Genomic DNA, 21668 nt, shown 5'->3' with positions numbered 1-21668 from the left:
AAAATCACAGGAATAAGAATTTTTTAATTTGCATTTCAAAAGTCAAACTGTTCAGAGTAAAGTCGAAATATTTTAGAATAAAAATGAAATGTTCAGAATAAAGTCAAAATGTTGATAATAAAGTTGAAATGGTATTTCAACTTTATTCTGAATATTTTATCTTTATTCTCAACATTTTGACTTTATTTTTGAAGTTTCAACTTTATTCTCAAAATTTGACTTCATTCTCGACGTTCAGATTTTATTGTTGACATTTCAAATTTATTGTAAATGTCTTGACTTTATTTTTGACATTTCAATCTTATTTTTTACATTCTGACTTTACTGTTGACATTTCAACTTTGTTCTCCACATTTTGTCTTCATTCTTGACCTTTCAACTTTACTTAATTCTTGACGTTTTGATTTTGTCTTTTCAACTTTTTTGTCCATGTTTCAACTTTATTCTCTATGTTTCAACTTGTTTGCCAAAGTTTGGACTTTGTTGTCGACAATTCAACGTTGTTTTCAACATTTCAAATTTATTCCCAGAAGTTTTGTCTTCTCAAAGTTTCCATTTCATTCTCAACATTTGACTTTATTCTCAACATTTCAACTTTATTGTAGATGTTTCAAAATTTTATACTTGATGTTTCCACTTTATTTTCTGTGTTTTGACTTTATTCTCGAAATTTAAACTTTATTCTTTATATTTTGACTTTATTCTCAAAATGCAACGTAAAATAATCTCGCTCCTTTCAGTTTTCCCCTTTTGCCTGGCCACAATAGTCTTCAGTACTGCTCTGATGCTTGTCAGTTGATGATCTCTCTCTGCGTCCCGACAGGAGGGCTCTCCAGGTAAGGAGCTGCCTCACAGACAAAGCCCCATGGGACTGAAGGAGGCTAGGACACATGATAGACCAGAGGGACAGTCCAACTTCAAGGAAGGTCTGTCTGAACACTTAAACATTGTTTCTGTGTCACATCTTGCTTTGCAGTGTCACGACTAATGTTGTTGATGGCACTGCCGAGTAATCGTGCTCAGTTTGACAAAAGAAGCTGTCCTGGTATTGATCATTTAATGACATGCACTTTGGCACCACATAAAACTGAAAAATATCTCGACTTTGTGAAGCTGAAAACTTAGCTCCTGTTATGTAGAAGAACAAACCACCAGTGAGCTAAGTCAGAGGGAAGAGCTCTTAATTTATGATTCATAAATAGCAAGCAGAATGGCTGTTATTCAGTTGGTCAGTCCTGATGATTTGAGTGAAATAAATGTCATGACAACTGTTGGAGAGACTGATGTGCAATTTGATACAGATGTTCACGGTTTCTGCAGATCAGTGGTTCCAACATGGCGCGCAGAGGCTCACTGGTGTGCCATAAGAAAAGTCCAGATGCGCCTTGGGATTTTGTGACATTTTATATACAACTATATAAAAAGTTCTGAATGAATTTTTAATGTACTACATCGGCGCTTTGCACGTACTCATTTCCCAACACAGGCAAAGTCGACACTCTAAGAAAAACCCTCTGTCAAAGAAAACCCCACTTTCTATTTGCACAGTTGCCAGACTGTGGGAGTTATTATGTTGCAATATATCAAAGACCCTGACTGATGACAGCTGACTTTTTTTTCCATTTTCATTGCCTCCATTGGTCAGGTTGGCTGCAGAGGCTGTTTTGCATGGATATGAATACGTGACTAGATGTTGAGGTTTTGGCTGGCCTTTTGGTTTTCCTTGGGCACAAAACGTTTGAAAAAAACTGCTGTAGGATAAATTCAAATGACTTTGGCGAACCCCTAACTGTTCCTGTAGTGCCATCAGCATGCCAAATTTCTGTTTGCCCCAAACTTTGATTTATGACCAAATACCTGTTTACTGTTAATAAGCAAATTTTAACATTCCAACAAGTAGTGACTCAACAAGGGCTCTTTAATATTTAAAGGGATAGTTTAGATTTTTTTAAGTTGGATTGTATGAGGTTCTTATCCATAGTGTATTAGATGTCTGTCTGCATGCCTCCCAGTTTGAAGAAGCAGAAAGGAGTACCAGCATGGAAGCTAAGCAATGTACTGCTGTAGACAGGGTCAGAAGCAAAACATATTTTAGCCACCTAAAAAAGTTGACATCAGTTTTAGTGTACACTATATTTTGAATATTATCCCGGCTTTACCTCGCTGTCAGACACACTTTTCCAACAGGAAACTGTCTTTATATTGCTCTCTCCAAACCAACCAAACCCCTTTGGCAAAAACAGCAATTTTAGCTCACAGAATACAGGAGTTGCTGGTCTATTGCTGGATTGATCGGTTAGTTAGTTTGTGTTATTGTGTGACTCTGGTGTTTTAAAATGTTCAGATTCACCAAAATCACACAAAAACACAACAAATCACCTTAATTGAGGCTACGGTAGACCAGCAACTCGTGTTTTCTGTGAGCTAAAATTACTGTTTTTGCCAAAGGGGTTTGGTTGGTGTGGAGAGAGTGATATTTAGTTTATATAATGATGGTTTCCTATCAGAAAAGGCTGTCTGATGGCAAAGTAAAACAGTGAAAATATTCTAAATATGGTGTAAACTTAAATTTATTAATTATTAGGTGCCTCAAATCTATTTTGCTGCTGGCCCTGTCAACATCAGTGTATTACGTACCTCCAAACTATCAATTTAACATGCAAACATTTGATCAACTGCAGCTGATGCACTTTTTAATGCTTTAGAACAGAGTGTGTCGTTACTGCTCGGTAGTATCAGAGTAAACTGACTATCTGGATTTGCACTAAAGAGGCACTCACTTGGTTGGAGTTGAAACATTGTTGTCAGGGCTCCTCCGCAGTCTGCCTCCTTTCTGTACCTGTTTTATTTCCTTCTATGGGAGTCTTTCTCTCCAACTCAAATATACACACGTCCATACAATTATCTCACTGACCAGACTTGGACGGCTCCATATCTTATGTGTTTAAGTGCACTGCATTCTGCTGCTATTCATCATTAAACAATACAGTCTGCTGAAAATCGATGCGTTGAAGTGACGGTTTGTCTGCGCGAAGCGAGGGTGTTGTTGTGGTTCCTGAATGGATTCGGGGTGCTTTTTTTTTTTTTTTTTTTTTTTTTTTCTTGTCTGATTCTGTTCAATCCCTCACACGCGGAGTAAAAGGCTGCTCTCCGAGCCGCTCCCGAGACTCTCCCTGCCCTCGAGTCTTTCACCAGCCTGCACTCTTCGCCTTAAATTTTTCTCAAGTTCTCTCCACTAGCTGACCTTGGATTGTTCTCTGTCCAAATATTGATCCACTCAAACACTCAAAACTTCTCGCAGACGCACAAACAACCTCTGCCCTTCGCCACCTCAAATGTCTTCTTCAATCAATGCCATTAGGAAGGCAGAGGAGAGGCTCAGAAAGTAGTTTGGTGTCAGATGGATTTTATTTGACAGAAAATATTTTGCACGCCATCTAGTGCAGCCCAGTGCGGTTCTGCTGAGTACCTGTTGTGTCCTGTTAACAGTAATGCCTACCATTGAGAAGCTGCTGAATGCTGACTGGAAGGAGAAACTTCTGGATAAAAGCACAGTGGGGGCAGGACAACTGAAAGGTCAGCTTTCAGACACTACCAACACTTTTATGCCATTTATATACCACTTATATACCATTATTTCCTACACATTACTGTTAGATTGTGCAAATATCTGCCTTATTTTTTCATTTGCCATGATCATCTTTTTCTTATTAACTGACAACTGTTATTGTCACACGTTCCAAAAGCAATACCTGGCTGCGTGCGGTAATTTGGTGCACCACTGGTTGGATAATTTTGCTGTCAAAATTGTCGGTTTTATCTTGTGTTCCCTCAAAAAAAAAATCAGGCAAAGTTAGGACAAAAACATAGAAACAAACAAAAAGACACATCTTGATAGACAGCAGCAGGAGGAAAGACTTGCCTAGTCAAATTATATATATTATCGCCAGGCGGCAGACGTTCACAAACGAATGTTCAGAGGGACCAAGCCTCCATTGTCATTGTCCCCATCGCTCGTAGTTGTAACCACATTTATGTGTTTTTGCTTTCATCTGACTCTCAGTATTTATTTGTCTCTATTATTTCACTATTTATTTGTTGTCCTTGCTTGTAGTTTTGGCAGGTGATGAAAAATACATAATACAAATATAAAACAAATAGTTTCTTTCTGTGAGAATAGGCAAGAAACCAAACCGTCTTTGTTGTTGTTTTACTGAATAAAATCAACAAAGAATGTTGATGATGTTGAAGTTTAAAAAACAAAAACCAAATGACCATTTTTGGAAAATGTGACAATTATACAGGACAGTATATTGAGGGAGTCATAACAACGGTAAAAACGTAAAACTTACAAATTCTAGGTTTTATTTTATTTTTTGATTTTGATTTTAATTTATGTTTGCAAAGACAACACACCTTTTAAGCTGTTGCCAAACAGTTCTCACTGAGTGAATATCATTGTCATTTCCTCATATTATTAAAAAATTATGCCAAAATATTAGTTGACATCAGTTGGACCCAGCTGGTGGTCCTTTTATGCCATGATGAAGACTCCATTTAGTCAAAAAATGTTGGCGCATCCACTACTGAATAAAGTATGTTTGGGAAATTTATTACCAGAGTGCCTTGGCTCATTGCAGATTACTATCCATTACTTCACACTTTTATCGGCAGTAAGTTGGACAGTCGGTTTTTGTTTTATTTTCATCAGGGTTGGAGTCATGGTATTGAGTTCCCGCCCAGCTCAGCTGTCAATCATGATGTGAAACATATTTTATATAGCATTAAATAACTAATTAAACCCGCCTTTATCAGAAAAATGAAAACTTGAACTTGAACATCAGTGTGATAAAATCTACCTAAAACAACAGTAACCATCTTTGGAAAATAATTATTGTACGTGTACTCTGATTAAACTCTGCAGCGAGCCATGCACTTGCCAAACCTCACGATTTTCCCCGGTTTTTCACTGACCCCTCCCTGTTTTCGCCCAGGACCACAATGCTCCTGTATTTCTCCTGATTTCTGACAAATTTTCACACTTTTTTTCCCTCTCATTATCACAACCTGTTTCTGACACTGTGAAACATTTATAAGACCACCTGGACGACAACACAGCTACACCAAACTGGACTTCCCAAGAAGAATTCCTGTTTCTTAAGGAAAATTTTAAAGGAAAGGGGCATGCATTTCGTAAAATCTGTTGCTTGAAATTTAGAGACAGGGCCAAAAAGAATGAATGAGTGAAAAAAAATTAGAACACAGTTTATGCCAGAGATTCACACAAATTCACGCAAGAGGGGCGAGTTATTCTGTATTCTTTCCAGGGAATTAAAAGTAACATTAAAAGTATTCAATATAAAAATGCTGTTGCAGTGTACTTTGTTATTCTCATTCTTTAAAAGTCACCAGAATGCAGGAAACAAAGTCTATGAAATTCACATTTTTTGGTTTCAAAATCCTCCCTGTTTTTTGACATCTCAATGTTGGCAAGCGTGGCCAGTCATCAGACTGCAATCAAGATGTTCTGGCTTCACTTTTGGGGAGCTGTCATGTCGTCCATCTTTATATTTATCAATGGTCTCCGCTAACTCCTGAGAGAAATACCTGGCTCTTAAGCTGCAAAATGCTTCACTACATTAACCAGCTAGCCTCTAACTGTGTCTGTCTGCTGCTTGGTGCTGAGCAGGTAGTGTTTAATGGTTTTAAAAGCTGCCCACTGCAGCCAAAAATGATGTAATGAGAGCAGTGAGAGTCAACTAAAACAGTTAATTTGCACTTGGAAGCTAAACAATGACTCACTATGAAGCTTCATAAAGCCAAATGGAGCTACAGATTCATTAATACCTCTTTCACATTGTCATATCATGCATTGTTATTAAAAAATTAGCCACTTTAAAATTGTAATTTGTTACACCTCTGTATAGAAAGCCTGTATCATCCAGCACTGATCATGATAGTTTGTCTGAAATATAAATGCTAAAGCAATTTTTAGAGAATCCTGACCCTCTGACCTCCTCCAGGTACCCCGGAGTCTCTGGCAGAGAAGGAGCTCCAGTTGTTGATGATGATCAACCAGCTGAGCGGTCTGAGGGAGCAGCTGCTGGGAGCCCACTCTGAGCAGAGGAATATGGCCGCCTTGCTGCTGGAGAAACAGCAGCAGCAGATGGAGCTGGCTCGACAGCAGCAGGAACAGGTACCGCTTATAGCTGTCCGATCACTGAACTTAGGAACCAAAGCATCTATACCATGATTCTTAACAAAACATACACACATGATGTCACTTCAAAACAAATTTCTGTGTCTGCACTGTCTATTGAAAACCCTATGAAAGAAATAAGGGACTATAAGGGCCTTTCTGACCAAAAAGAACTAGAAATACCAGATTCTATATCAGGACGCAACACATAGCTAAAGTTTACAAAATGCTAGCTAAATAGCAAGTTAGCAATTGGTGTGCGATTAGCTAGCTAGTTAGCTAGTGTTTTGCTAACATTAGCTGTCAGATTTAACTAGCTAGCTAACAGTTGATGTAGATAGTTTTTTGGCAACATTAGCTCACTTAAGTTATGGAAGAAGAAAGTTGGCCGAGGCTCCGCCAGCTGTTAAGCTAATTGAAGGACAGAGCAAAACTTAGCAAGGGTCAATTCAGTCAGAGATTAAGGCGTGTTATGCTAGTGGGGCCAATGTAGCCTCAAGCAGCTACCCTCAAGAACCAGACACTGACTCAAGTGACATCACTTGAGGAAATTTGTCACTTTGTGCAGCCATAAAAATCTTTGTAAAACGTTTTGCACATATGTAGTAGAAGTCTGCAAGACCTGTAAACAGACTTTGATGGATAAAATTGGCAGATTCCCCTTGAAAACTTTACCCAAACAGTTCCAGTGTCGTAAGAGTCCAACTCTTTGTTCAGTAGCCAAGTCATGGTCAAAGATCAAAAACTAAAACTAGGTTTCTGCAGTTGAAAAGCAAGTTCCTGGCTTTCCAAAGTTCTTGTGTTCTTTTGGTTGTCGAAAAAGGTCAAAACTGTATGGGAGCCTTTGGGGTCAAAACACAAAAACATTCCTTGACGCCCAATGTTTTGTCAAATGTTATTTTTTGAGAAACGTTGTTGTGTTTTGACCCTCAAGGCCACGGTAAAACTGCGCTCACAAACATGATATGTGTGAGAATGAACATGTCTTGTGTCTCAGATCGCCAAGCAGCAGCAGCAGCTGATCCAGCAGCAGCACAAGATCAACCTGCTGCAGCAGCAGATCCAGGTCAGCTCCTCTCAAGATCTCTCGCATATCTGTACATACCACATCCAGCAGCACTATAACATGGATAAATGAGGAGTTCTCACTGCAGCTCAGACATCTGTGTTTCAAACAAATGAGGCGAGAACTTTTATGTAAGGTGTGTTTGTCCTGCCTCGTCCCAGCAGGTGAACATGCCCTATGTGATGATCCCGGCTTTCCACCCCAACACCCAGCCCCTCCCAGTCACCGCCGACCCCCAGATGACTCTGCCGCTGCAGCCAATCCCCTGCAAGCCAGGTCAGTCATAAATCCATTTTTTGGAATTGGAAAAAAAGAACATTTAAATTAAATACATGTAATTTGAAATGATCATGTAAATATCAGCAGAGGATCATACAGACTGGTGAACAGACTGAAAGCAGCACAGCATTAAAACAAAGCCAATTACGCTAACTTGTCTTGATGAAGCCATGTTTCCATCCAAATGTAGGCAAAATTTGAACAAAATTTCCAGAAAATCAGCAAAAGAAAATGCAAATTAACTGTTTTATGACTATTAGGAATTGGGTGCATCGGGTTCAACAGCTGGTGTGGTTCATTCTTCAGTCAGGTGCCATTTAATGCCTATAAAAACATATCTACATATGAATGCAGAATCATCAAGCAAAAAACAAAATTTTGGTATCGGAAGCATTCTGGTTTCCATTTGTAGTCCTTTTGTAGTCTGAGTAGTATTGACTGATCACATTTTAATCAGGCTTTGGTTGCATGCAGGTAAACACTATATGGAGAGCAAGAAGCAAGATGCATCGGACAAATGGCAATTTCTAAACCAATCGCTATCGTCTGGTGACTTTTTAGCGTTTTATTTGCTTGTTTCAGACATATCTGTACTCATATGCAGTTTATAGAGACCAGCTCCATCACACTGCTCTGGCATCTCAAGTTGCCAATCGGTCTGTAAACAATGACCAGGCCATGGAAGAGGAAGTCTTTGCCTGGATGTCCGGTCTAGATATCTGGCAACACTGGAAGAACCAAAACATTGGCCGCTGCCCCTGGAGGGTCATCGCGTGATAGCCGATGGGTTCGGAAAATGAGTTATGTAATTAAAAGAGTCAAATCTCAAACAATGGAAAACCGTACAGAAAACAAGAGAGAAACATGACAATTCTGTTCACTTAATGTATTAATTTGAGGAGTCTCCTCATCACTCCATACAGATCTAATGTTTCTTCTGCCGCAATTTTGTGATGGTATATTAAGTATTGTCAGAAGACTTCACTTGGCAAAGCTAAATCTATTCTTTAAAGATGAACTACAAGCTAACGCTGTCCAGGTTCTGCTATGTGCCCTAGCTACTGAGTTCTACCTTTTTTCTTCTGTCAACACAACTTTTTTTTTAACAGCATTAAAAAACTGATTAGAATCACAGATTAGAATTGAGAAGCATGCTATCATAAGTGTGGCGTGGCATCTTTAAAACGTAAAATTTAACAACAAGATGTCAAACTGGCAGTAAATGTACAGTACAGATAATAAATGCTGCAGGTTCTCAAGACCAAGAAAGTTATTTCTCAACTGCTGGAAAAGTGACAGGGTTATCCTTGATGTAAGCTGAGCAGGAAAGGCAAACGTTAAGCTATTACTAACACTAATGATGTGTCTTTGCAATGTCAACACTGGTGGGCTCGTATCCCTTTTAGAAGCTTTATAATCCAGCCTTGAACTGCAGCGTCTTTTTGGAGAAGTGGTAAAATAAATTCATAATGATAAATCCAACACCCAGTGTCTTCTGTAGTTACTTATCAATTTCTCTGTCTTGAAAACTGTTATTGTTGTTGTTGGCATGTTGTCAGCTGTGTACTGGCAATCCCAAGATGCCTTGGGTTGAGTCTGACTGATCAGAGACTGTGTTCCTGACTTGTCAGTCAATCAGAGGGCGTGTTTGTGACTTGTGTTTGACAGTGTTGGTCCTTTAGGTGTATTAACAGATCCGTGCACTAATGTCAACATGAGATTGAACTTTCAAAATAAAATAGATAACATAGCTGAACTGCACGGTGGGCATCACATGACTGTGATATTGCAATAATCATAACCGCTCTAATTAAAGCTACAATTATTTTATCTTTCATGATAACTAACATACACAAGGTAAAGAGTAGAATTTCTCAGATTCACACTGCAAAATAATCTCCCAAGAATGAAAGCTTGCACACTGACCAACCTTGGACTTTTCTTTGCTGGTGCCCTCGCTGTTCCACCGCAGTGGCCTCATTGAAATGAATCAGGGGGACTGCGTTTTTCAGGTGGTGCTGTTGTCTGTCTGAGCATGACCTTATTTTAGTTTGAGATATGTTTTCACAGCATCAAAACACCCAAAGAAATATCTTCCAAACCCAGAACTGTACAGCATTATCCATATCTCTACCATTCATCAGCAAGCACCTGAGGAACTCGGATGGGGCTCAATAATGTCCCGAATTCTATTAGTCTGTCTTTAGTTATCTTTGTAATCTTTTGATCGTCGTCCAAGGTTCTTCTCAGTTCTTTCATAGTTTATTCTTACATTCCAAAGCAAGGATGAACGCTCATCTGACAATAACTGAGTGCTTTGAAGGCCAGAAACTTTGTGCTGAAAAGTTCCATCAATACAGTTAAATGTTTCCTATTTTATAACAATATCAACATTGACCGCCACTTATTGATTTGGAGGGACATTCTGATTTGGTATTTTGTTGTTTGTTTGACACAGCAATGGAGCTGCATAGTTTGTATATTGTTCAGTCGGTGATTGAAATTTTTGAAAAGGGGCACCTTATCACCTATTCTTGAGTTTGATTTTCACTCTTAAATTACGCTGGGAAAATATATTTTAAAAGACCAAAATCTTGGCTATTAAACTTTGTCATGGGCCAGCCTCCTACAGGTCGTTTAAATTTATGTAATTATATAATATATAGCATTTATTTAGCTTTGATTTAGAAGGGCTACGGAGTTGACATGTTATAGTAAAGACATCCGATAGCAAAAGCAAAAATAAGCAGTATTCCCATCGTTTTTAAAACAGGAAGTGGGACCGGGTCCTTATGGTATAGCTAACCCTTTTTATGCCTGATTAAATCATGTTTTGTCAGCAGACATCTGGGACCCAAATTTAAAGGGCCAACATTTTCATTAAAAAATTATTACTATTACTAGTTTTAGATGTTGAAGACATTTTTAAGTTAACTGAAGTTGTGAATTCCTGTCTGGCACAAGGGTGTTTTCTGGCACAGAGCAAGTCTAGAAATGAGAGGAATTAAGGCAAATCAAAACACTTAATAAATTACATATATTTCACATATATATGAATCCTTAAAGAATACATTTTCACCCAAAAATTGCAATTAAAGTGTTGGTATTAATAATTGGTAATAATAATAGTTGGTACCTAAGGTATTTTTTTGGTAGGTCGTATCCGAATTCTCAAGACTGGCTGATATTACTCAATTGAAGATGTAATTTTTTTTTTGCAGTGGAACATCTCATATATAAATCTGCGAGGAACCACTGCAGTTTCATGAGTTGCCGCGCTGAAACAGCTTCAATTCAAGACTTTATAGAAAATGTAACAACATAAAAGAGATACAAATTTAGACCTCAGTTGAACAATATAGTTGATAGTGCCTTTCACACACTTATGCTTGTACAGTTAGCAGGCTATAGAGGGCACCGCTTAGAAAGCTGCAGCTTTGTGCAGTCTTGCTTTCACAAGTCTTAAAAGCTGTGCTCGCGGTTGACCTTGTCTTCTCTATCTATTCAAACCTAAAAGACACAAGGCCAACCTTTAAAACATTGTAGGCGGACTTTAAGGATAACCATTCATTTGCTGTCTTTATTTCAAGAAATATGTGTGTGTGTGAGTGTGTGAGTGCATCAGAATGTTTTGACAGATGAATGTAAAAAAATGTAGAGAGACAGTTGGGTCGTGTGGAAGAGGTCAGCTATTTGAAGAAATTTGAAATAATCTTTTCTCTGAAGATATGAACAGAGTTAAAAAACTATGTTGGTCAATGTCTTTTTCTAAGTGTCTATTTGTCTGCTCTTCTACATGAAAGTACACCATCAACTGCACACTGTATTTTGTGGAGTCTAAAACTTAATCCACCTTGTTTTTAGGCACGCTGTGGATCATACTAATGCTGTTGCTAACGCTATGATAAAACATTCTCTCTGTCACTTAAAAAATTCATGTTGAGATGAAGAAGAACTAACATCTAGTTTCTTTAGATTTATTTTAACACACCCCATGCCTAATCTTAAACTCAATTATACAATTGACATTGTTCCATTTATGTGCAGCGTACTCTTTTGTTCTTGTGCTAACATTACTGTGAATTAAAAATAAAATTACTAAATGATGTTGCAGTGTACTGCTACTTCTTTAAAAGTCACCAGAATGCAGGTAACAAAGTACCTGAAACGAGTTAGCAAACATGCTGGTGGGTGCTAAGGTCTGATTAGCCACTTCCTTATTTAGCATTACTGCATTAGTAGAAGCATCTTGTGTTCAGCCCTGACAAGACATCACTTTATAAGTGTTACTTTTTTAACACGGTAACGCGTATGCTACAACTATCAAACAATGTACTGACAAAATGCTAAATAAACTGTTTGCATCCAAATATGTTACGTACTGTTAGCTATCTAAAGCTAATAGTCACCAAACTTTACGTTAGCCTCTGTACCTCCCTATGAATGAAAATATTTTTCATACAGAAATGTTTACACCTTCTCTCTACAGCCACAGTGGACTATCCCATGCAGCTTCTGCAGAACCCTCCCCCCAACCCCGTCAAGAGGACCAGTGGTTCCTTTCGACAGGTACACTATCACTACAGTACATTTATTCTGTCAGTCATTTGAATGTCGATCTCATTATAATAACTCATTTCCCTTTCCTTTTGAAGTCAAATTTGTCGAATGTATAAACCCACATTATAGAGATTACATCTCCAAAATGCAAACGTGTGTATGTACTATATGCTGTGTACAGTGCTGTATATGTGTGTGGTTGAAGGGACATTTAAGAAAGTGACACCCTCCAGATTAAACAGATAATGTACTTTTCTTGTAGGAGCCTGAAAAAGCTTTTCGAACACACCACACCCTCTGTTCAAAGCTTTAATGTGTGTGGTATAGGTGTGTGTGAATGTATTCTCGCCTGCGTGTGTGGATGTAGCATGAAGTGTATTTGCACGGCTGGTTCTCATGCAGAGATACAACAACACGGCTTAAATAAACAAAAGAGAGGAGAAGACGATGTGAACAAGAAGACAAAAGAGCAAGAGACGCTACAAAGGTGTGACAGATGCGCTTGGACATGCCAAATCTGCCATGCATAACCGGAATACACGCACACCCTCGCCCTTTGCGGTTAAGCCTGAATGTGCCTAAGTGGCCCCACCCCTGCTCATCATCTGCTCTCACTGTGTGTTTAGGAAGCCAGTCAGCCCTTGAACCTGACCTCCAAGCCTAAGGGGCTGGAGCTGGGGAAAACACCCAGCCCACAGAGCCTGGAGCTGGGATCGCTGGCACTACAGGGGGCCTACAGGCCCAGAGATCTCCACAGAGAGGTGTCCCACAGCCCGCCAAGATCTGCCCTCAGTGAGTTACACCGCCACTTACACTGCTGGGATGGAAAGTGTGAATTTGAGTCAAAGCTGTGGTATTAGACACCTCTGTATCTCTGATTTTTATTACAGTAGCAGGGTTTTATCTGCTTTTGGGCTGCAAAAGGACTTAGAACTTTTTCTTTAAAGGCACCTGGGTAGTTTATTCCCACTAGTAGTGTTATAGAGCAGCGTTTTAAGTGTGGATCCCCAATATGTTCATGATACTGCCCATAAATAGGGGATGGAGTTTCCAGGTTTGAACGTTTTTCAGATGTATTTTCTTGGCGCTTTTAGCACCACAAGCTCTGTGCCATCTAGTCTATATTTGAGAGAAGGCAGAAATATCTACAGCCAATATCTCCAAAACTTGGTAGGTCTCACCAAAGCAATCTATATGGATAAATATCACTATAGCTAAAAGGAAAACTATGCATTTTTGATTTTGGGGTGAACTGTCCCTTTAAAGCCACTCTGTGTAGAATTTCTTTCAAATGATTCAAAAATATTCACACTGTGATTGTATCTCCCCTTGCCTGCGGGGCTACTGTCGGCTACACTGTCTTTGATTCAGAGATGTGGCACAGCAAAAACAGACAAATAAAAGAGCGCTTCCAGCAGAAACTCCAAAGAATACTTAGTACCACCCACAGTGTTTGATTGACAGGTGATCTCCGTGCCATGCAGACACACTACAGTAATGAGCCTTTGGCAACAAACATGTACATTCAAAGCAAGAACTGTGGGCTATCACTTTAGATATGCTTTGGAAACAGACAGAAGCAATTGAGACCTATGTATAACTTCATTGTTTTTTTGTTCATACTCATTGTGACTTTGATGCCTGCAACATGTTCCAAAAAAAAAACTTTGAATATGAGCCTGTTTACCACTGTGACACATCACCTTTTCTTTTAACAACACTCAGTCAGAGTTTGGGAACTGAGGACACTAATTGTTGAAGTTTGGAAAATGAAATTCGTTCTCATTCTTGCTTGATATACAACTTTAGGTTCACAGTCCAGAGTCTCTATCGTTGCATTTTGTGCTTCATAATACACCACACATTTTCAGTGGGAGACAGTTCCTGGTCTGCAGGCAGGTCAGTCTAGTACCTGAACTCTTTTACTATGAAGCCTGCAGAATGTGTCTCGGTGAAATAAGCAGGATGTCTCATATATGGCCGTATGTTGCTCCAAAACCTGTATGTACTTTTCACCATTAATGGGGCCTTCCTATATGTGACCTTTACCCATGATGCAATGGGCACTAACACACACCCCATACCATCACAGATGCTTGCTTTTGAAATCAGTGCTGGAAACAATCTGGATGGTCCTTTTCCTCTTTAGCCCGGAGGACACAATGTCCATGATTTAAAAAAAAAAAAAAAAGACGCTGGCTAGTGTTCCTTGAGTCGTAAAATAAATGGCTTTCACTTTGCAGTTGTAGGTACCGCAACAAACTGTGTGTACTAGCAGCTGTTTTCCACAGTGTTCCTGAGCACATGAAGTTTCCTTTATACAATGATGTGGGTTTTCAATGCAGTGCTGCCTGAGGGGTCAAAGGTCACAGACATTCAATGTTGGTTTTCAGCCTTGCCACTTACTTGGACCGTTGGACTCATTTTTGGTCATCTCCACATTGTCCTGTGTTTTTGTCTCCAGGTTTCCTCGGAGACGGCGACGTGGTCACCCAGGCCATCCATGACGCCCAGCTGCTCCTGAGGAGCCACAACACTGGAGGGCGAGAGAGGGAGAGAGACAGGGAGAGAGAGAGAGATGGCAACAGAAAGGTGGTGAGCTAATGTTCAAAAAAAAAAGTCCACACACACAGTCACACGGTTTCTGTTCAGAGCCCCTGTAAGACCATGCGCCTCGTTACGTGAATATAATGACAAATTTATAATGCAGTGTTGTCTCATGTCTGAATCAACTGTGGCATTAAAGTCGCAAAGGTCTGACCACAACATTTCCGTAACACAGCTGAGGCGAATGCCGTATGGCAGCGCCAGACAAACATGCAGAGAGAGAGAGAAAGTAAATACACCTTGTGTTTGCTGTCTCTCTCCCTCTCACACTCTTACTGGAGACTTCTTTGCACGTTTTTCTGAATGTATTTAGCCAGAATTCTTCTCCCCTTTTCTCAGTGGCACCATGGGCTTCCACCTTAGCTAGCGTAGCTAATTTTCTTTACTTTTAGCTGATTTTCAAAAGCCTTTTTATTTTTTCCTCAAATGGATGTCCACATTCACACAAATATCAAATTAAACTTAAAATGTAATTACATTTGTGTGGTCATCACAGAGAAAATGTTTTATTTTAACAGTCACATAAATAATCCCACTTTAAAGGGATAGTTCACCCAAAAAAGATGATGCCAAGTCGATCTGAAAGATGTCATTCACATCATGTTTTCAGTCTAAATCTTCACTGTAGATCTTTAGCTTGGAGCCACATATATGTGCATGTGCACACTGTCTGAACTGTGTGTGTAGTGTGACGGTGCGCGTGCAAGTGAACGGCATGTTGTTTTTTTTCCATTTGAAAACCATTCACCTCCATTGTTTGGGAGATCCTGCAACACTGCTTTCCTGCAAAGCTCCAGCAGTGTTTTGTGGACTAAAAAAAACTAAACCTGACCTTAAGTCAGCATGAGAGTGAGTCGATAATGACTGACATTTCATTTTTGGATGAACTATCCCTTGAAATGCTCTTTAGTTAAGGTTCTTCTCACATAGAGTTTCATTTAGTAAAATGATCTGGTGAACTTACTGACCAACAGTTTGCTCATTTACACATCTGGGAGGTGGATTTAAGTTAATCCACACATGTCAGAATTCTTAATTTACATAACAGTCACCTTCGTCTGAATTACAGAAAGCTGTTGCTATAACAGATAGGTGAAGCGGGCAATATTACATAGGAAAGCATACATTTGAAAGCCTGGGAAACTGCGACATTTCACCACTGAATTTCCGCATAATTACATTATTCTATAATCATAAAATCCCAAAAGATGTCTGTTAAACCTTAGTGTAACAATGTACTGCAACAAACAGGATATGAATCTGTCTCTTTGACTGACTGACATCTCTCTCAGGGTCTAATTGGGGGTCAGAGTCAGGTTTAGGGTTACAGGGAGTCACTGAGGATTTAAGCGACAGATGACTATCCCAGCTTCAGTGTAACTGCACACAGGAGTACATTGTTAAAGCTCAGTATGGATAATGCTGTTAAGTAAACACAGAACGGACAAAGAAGTTATGCCTCTGTTGTTTCCATTACTGGTGCCTGAAAATGGGCTGCATATTCAGTATCCCCTGACAGAGGTGACTCTGTTAATCATGCACCACAGTGAAAAAGGACAAAATGTTAAAAAAAAAAAAAAAAATTAATTGAGAATAAAGTTGAAATGTGAGAAAAAACATGCAATGTCATGGATAAAATTTAAATATGAGAATAAAGTTGACATGTTGACAATAAAGTTGAAATACAAGAAAAGAGTCGAAATGTCGAGAATAAAGTTTAAATATGAGAATAAAGTTGACATGTTGACAATTAATTTGAAACACGAGAATAGAGTCAAAACGTCGAGAATAAAGTTGAAATGTTGAGAATAAAGTCTAACTTTCAGTATTAGTGCCAGGCATAGGGACAGATGATTTAGGAGGAAGGTTGTTTTGTTTTTACCTTTTTGGAGAATAAATTTGCAATCTTGAGACATATCATCTTTAATCTCTCATCCCCCCTCATTCCCTGCTCTAATACTCTTCCTAGTACTCTTCTACATCTGGAGTCCGACAATAAAAAAACATGTTATTTTTTGTTTTGGTTCTTGTAAAAATTGTCTTCTATTCTGGTCTTGGTTTTGATTCTTTGAGGTGGCTGCAGCTTTGGTCTCAGCCTCGTCCCGGAGCAACAGCTGTTGCAGCCGCACAATACCACAAAGGCTTCAGTGTGGCATTGACTGAGCCACCTGCCCTCTCCCTTTGTCCACAGTAATACTGTACTCTGTGGCTCTCCTCCTCCTCTCCTCCATTATCCTGCTCCATCTCGCCTCTGCTGCTGCCGCTTTAACACCAATACTGATGACTGACCTATTTTGGTATTACACTCCACTGCACAGGGATAAATAATGTTTTACAGCTCGGGGATGGATGTTAACATACACTGATGGTGTGATAGTTTTGCAAATTCAGAGTTGTCACATTCTCAACTCTGCCTTTTCTCCTTCACCTTTCGTCCCTCCAACAATAAACACCATTCTTCCTGCTACATAGTGTTGTAATTCCCTTTCTTTGCATTTACAGCTCTGCATTTAAACAGCAGCTGATATGGCGAGCGTGCAGTTTCTTTACCTTAAATAGCGCTCTGTGCAACACATGCGTGCCTCGAACACACCCCTTGAGCATCGGGTCATCTTTTTTACTGCAGTCGAAATTCAAATCTTCCCTTTGTGCTCGAGTGTGAATATTTGTGTGACTTAACTGCATGTCTGACTTCATCTGTCTTTGTCTGTTTTATGTCTGCAGGAGTACAAAGAGTCTCCACACAGCGAGAGAATTTCTCACTCCGAGCGGGGTGAGGACAGACACGGCCTGCCGTCCACTGAGGACCACCTCAGCAGTGACTCTGAGGGTAGGTGTCCCTGGAGGAGCCTGTTTAATCAAAATATAGCAGCACAAATAGGTTCCTGCTTTTCAAGAGCCTAATGGTGTGTAGATAAGAATTTTTCATGTTGCCCGTAGACATATATATACATAGACACTGCACTGACCGCTTTGGCCCATTGCTGCGATTCATCAATGTCACAGCCAGATAGGACCAGGCAAGACTGTCCTGTTAAAAATACATGTAAACAGAGGAGCTGCTGTTTTTCTGGATAAAAAGCACTATAACAATTACTTTCTCAACCGATTTCGATGAGTCATGTTCTATTCAAGGGTCTATGATCTGCATGGCATACAAAACTCCATGTAGATCATGAAAGCTTGATAAGAAAAATGACTTAAATAGACTGAGAAATGTACCATATTTTCCGGACTATAAGTTGCACTTTTTTTCATAGTTTGGCTGGTCCTGCAACTTATACTCAGGTGCGACTTGTATGAATTAAAATATATAATTTCACATGTTCTTAAATGTTATTTCACACTGACCGACATGACCACGGAGTAAACATTACCTACAGCAGCGAGAGGGCACTCTAGGCTTGTGACAACTACCGGTATCTGCTACTCCTGTACCACTGAAAATTAATTTAAACATTAATTTAAAGACAACTGAGAAAGACTTAACACAAATGCCCCCCAAAAGAAAATTCTGCAGATTACAAGCTGCAAGTAGTGAAATATGCAGCTGAAAATGGTAATCGAGCAGCAGAAAGAAAGTTTGGACTGAGCGAGAAACTTGTTAGGGATGGCGAAAAGCGGAGGTTACTCTTACTGCAATGAAGAAAACAAAGAAAGCTAATCGCGGGCTAAAAGCAAGATGGCCACAGCTGGAGGAACAAGTTCACAGATGGGTGCTTGAACAACGTGCTGCTGGGAGAGGCTTGTCAATGGTGCAGGTACGTCTCCACGCCCTGGTAGTTGCCAAGGCAACGAATATGAATGACTTTGCGGGAGGACCTTCTTGGCGTTATCGCTTCATGCAACGCAACCACTTCTCTATCAGAGCACGGACAACGGTTAAAATAAATTTCCCAAAAAATGCGTCTTATAGTCCTGTGCGACTTATATATGTTTTTTTCTTCTTCATGATGCATTTTTTGACTGGTGCGACTTATACTCCGGAGTGACTTATAGTCCGAAAAATATGGTAAACATTACGGTGCTTTTCATCCAGAAGAAAAATTCACAGGCCAGTCTTTTCCAGTCCAATATGGCAGCAATGATTACATACAATCCAATGCCAGTGAGGCGTCTACATAGACATGTCCATTCTACTGCCAAGATCAAGTTATGTCCTGTGGGATTTGTTTGGCAGCCATCTTGAATTGATGTCCATACAGGAGGCATAATACGCAGGACATGGTTGTAAACTGGAACTTGTCTGGTTGGCAGAGGCATTCAACTACAACGTGGTAATTCTAGTCTTTAGTCTAGACTAGTCTCCAACCAAATGTTAGTGAAGGCATAAAACAAGGTATTTTAGATGAGATGCAAACACTTAAAATAACATCATGAAAATGAAAACATTCAGTGTGTTTCTGTCATTAAATTGTAACTGTGCGACTCAGGATTATTTGGCTGCAAAATCATAGTAAATAAAATCACAATGTGATAATATTAAAAGACCTTACCTTCATTGCTGCTAACATGTGTATCACATGTGGTGAATAGCTTTTTTTCTCTATTCCCATTCATGACATTGTACTTCAGTGGCAGTACAAATCATACTAGTCTTCATCAAAAAAGTACTGTATTATTGCCCCTTCAAAATATCAGACTGACATTTAGATATCCAAAAATAACTTCTACCACCTCCAGATTGAGCTGTATCAAAATACATCATCATCTCTTTGAAGTCTGGTGGCTTTAATGAGAAATGGAACAAAAGTTTCTGCCACAGACCTCAGGATGTACAATGTGGGCGGGGAAAGTGATTCATAACTGCATGTGAAGTTGGATGTTTGTGGGTGAAGATAAACTTTTCCTTCAATCAGTAAAGGTTAGTGACAGTGTAAAGTTTGTTTTCAAGTCTTTACACCCAATGACCCCAGGATGTATAACTGATGATGTGCAACAAAAGGATGTATCTTGAAGAAGGAAGATATTCAACAAATTTAGGGGTGTAAAATGAAAGCTTAGAGGGATAGTTTGGGTTTTTTGAAGTGGGCTTTTACAAGGTACTTATCCATAGTCAGTGTATTAGCTACAGTAGATGGTGGTCAGCACACATCCACTTTAGAGATGCAGTGGGAGTACCAGTGCAGGAAGCTAAATGTAGCAGCAAAATGTTTTTTAGCCACCTGAAAATAATCAATATCCCTTTAAATGTATGGTATATTTAGAATATTTTCGGTGCTTTACCTTGCCATCAGGCAGCCTTTTCTGATGGGAAACTGCTGTTATATAAACCAACAATTACTCTCTCCTTCAACCAAACTCCACTGACAAAAACAGTAATTTTACTTTGCCAAACACAGAAGTTGCTGGTCTACTGCTGCCTTAGTTTGTTTGTCTTACTGTTTGAATCTGTTATCAGTGAATCTGAACTAACATTTTAAAACGCAGGAGTCACACAATAACACAAACTAACACATAGAGGCAGCGGTAGACCAGCAACTCCTGTGTTCTGCAAGGTAGAGTGAATGATTTTGTGAATGGAGTTTGGGTGGTTTGGAGACTATATTAGAGCGATATTTGACTTGTATAACGGCACTTTTCCATCGGAAAAGTTGTCCGATGGCAAGGTAAAGTGGTGGAAATATAGCGTATACAAATTGATATTTAAATAGACTTTCCTTTAGGTGTCTAAAATTTGTTTAGCTGCTGACCCAGCAGGACATTGCTTAGCCTCCTACATTGGAACTCCAAACTAGGGGTGTGTCAACTGCCATCTCATCTCATGCAACCCCACTTCAAAAAATCTGAACTATCCCTTTAATAACAAGAGAAAGATCTATATATATGTCCCAAACCCAGCAGCAGTTTTGTGTGGTCCTCTGACAGTAGCCCTCTTTCCTGCAGGTGCCCTCCCCGTCTCAGTCCCAGGCAGCTACACTGAGGCCCGGCCCCCTCCCTCCTCGGGCCACATCAAGAGGCCCATGAATGCCTTCATGGTGTGGGCCAAGGACGAGCGCAGGAGGATCCTGCAGGCCTTCCCCGACATGCACAACTCCTCCATCAGCAAGATCCTGGGTGAGCCTTGTAGCACTGGGCAGGGGTGGGTCCTGCTCTGTGTCTCTATTCTGAGACGCTGCCTGGCACATGTGAGGGCACGAAGAGCCACCTGCCTCTCCCAGCAGACACACACACACACATACACACACACACACACACACACACACACACACACACACACACACACACACACACACACACACAAACAAACTGGCCTGAATCCCTTTCCTTGGACCAAACATTTACATTCCATTCTATTGTGGAAAGCTTGTTGTTGTGAGCAACCACCCTCGACACACACACACACACACACACACGAACACGCACACAGAGACGTGGGTACACACGTTCATGCAAATTATGCATATAAACCTATAAACCATGACTCTACTTAAATACCTCTATCGACAGAGAATTGTTTTTTTTTCTATAAAAATGATCAGATTAAAGTTTATGTCAGTTTTCAAACCAATTACTGCAGAAGCTTATCTCAAAACTCTCTGGTTGAAGATATGTTAACCACACTTTCATGCAGGGAGGAGAATGTGACCAATCAAATCATCTTTAAAAAATGTGCAATCTTACATACCACAATAACAACTTTTAACTGATGAGTAGGCAAAAATACAGGCTCTGTACACAGCCATTTGCATCTTTCGTGACCAATCTAATTTCTCCTACATGCTTGGAAGGGGAGGGTGAGGCAGGCAGCATTCAGTCGGCTGTAATCTACAGCCTCGCACATTAGATGCCACTAAATCTACACACTGGTCCTTTGAAGGGTGGCTATTTAACTTTTGAAAGAAGATCCTCTTTTTACAAATTAGAAGTTGAATTCAAAATTAGTGCTAAATCCTGCTGCAACAGCTTCACTTGTATGACCAACATTTTTAACAAGATGTCAACATATTGAATCTC

At 39.7% G+C, this 21668-nt stretch overlaps 1 protein-coding gene across 6 annotated transcripts in view; it reads left to right on the top strand.

Moving 5' to 3' along the window:
• The window catches only part of sox13 (SRY-box transcription factor 13), a 72120-nt gene that overhangs the window by 43711 nt on the left and 6741 nt on the right, over positions 1-21668 (top strand). For 3 of the 6 annotated variants that reach the window (XM_084727204.1, XM_084727195.1, XM_084727169.1), the window contains 10 exons: positions 824-926; positions 3490-3576; positions 6024-6196; positions 7197-7265; positions 7427-7541; positions 12034-12113; positions 12731-12896; positions 14569-14699; positions 17436-17541; positions 20598-20768. In XM_084727204.1, the coding sequence (XP_084583330.1) occupies positions 824-926; positions 3490-3576; positions 6024-6196; positions 7197-7265; positions 7427-7541; positions 12034-12113; positions 12731-12896; positions 14569-14699; positions 17436-17541; positions 20598-20768 (1201 nt within the window). The remainder of the gene's footprint in view (positions 1-823; positions 927-3489; positions 3577-6023; positions 6197-7196; positions 7266-7426; positions 7542-12033; positions 12114-12730; positions 12897-14568; positions 14700-17435; positions 17542-20597; positions 20769-21668) is intronic. The other 3 variants (XM_084727185.1, XM_084727177.1, XM_084727212.1) reach the window with 3 other exon arrangements.

Source organism: Lutjanus erythropterus, chromosome 2 (assembly GCF_056507025.1).
Source record: "Lutjanus erythropterus isolate fLutEry1 chromosome 2, fLutEry1.hap2, whole genome shotgun sequence".
NCBI lineage: Eukaryota > Metazoa > Chordata > Actinopteri > Lutjaniformes > Lutjanidae > Lutjanus > Lutjanus erythropterus.
The sequence above is the reverse complement of the archived record's forward strand: the minus strand, read 5'-3'. Positions and strand labels throughout refer to the sequence as shown.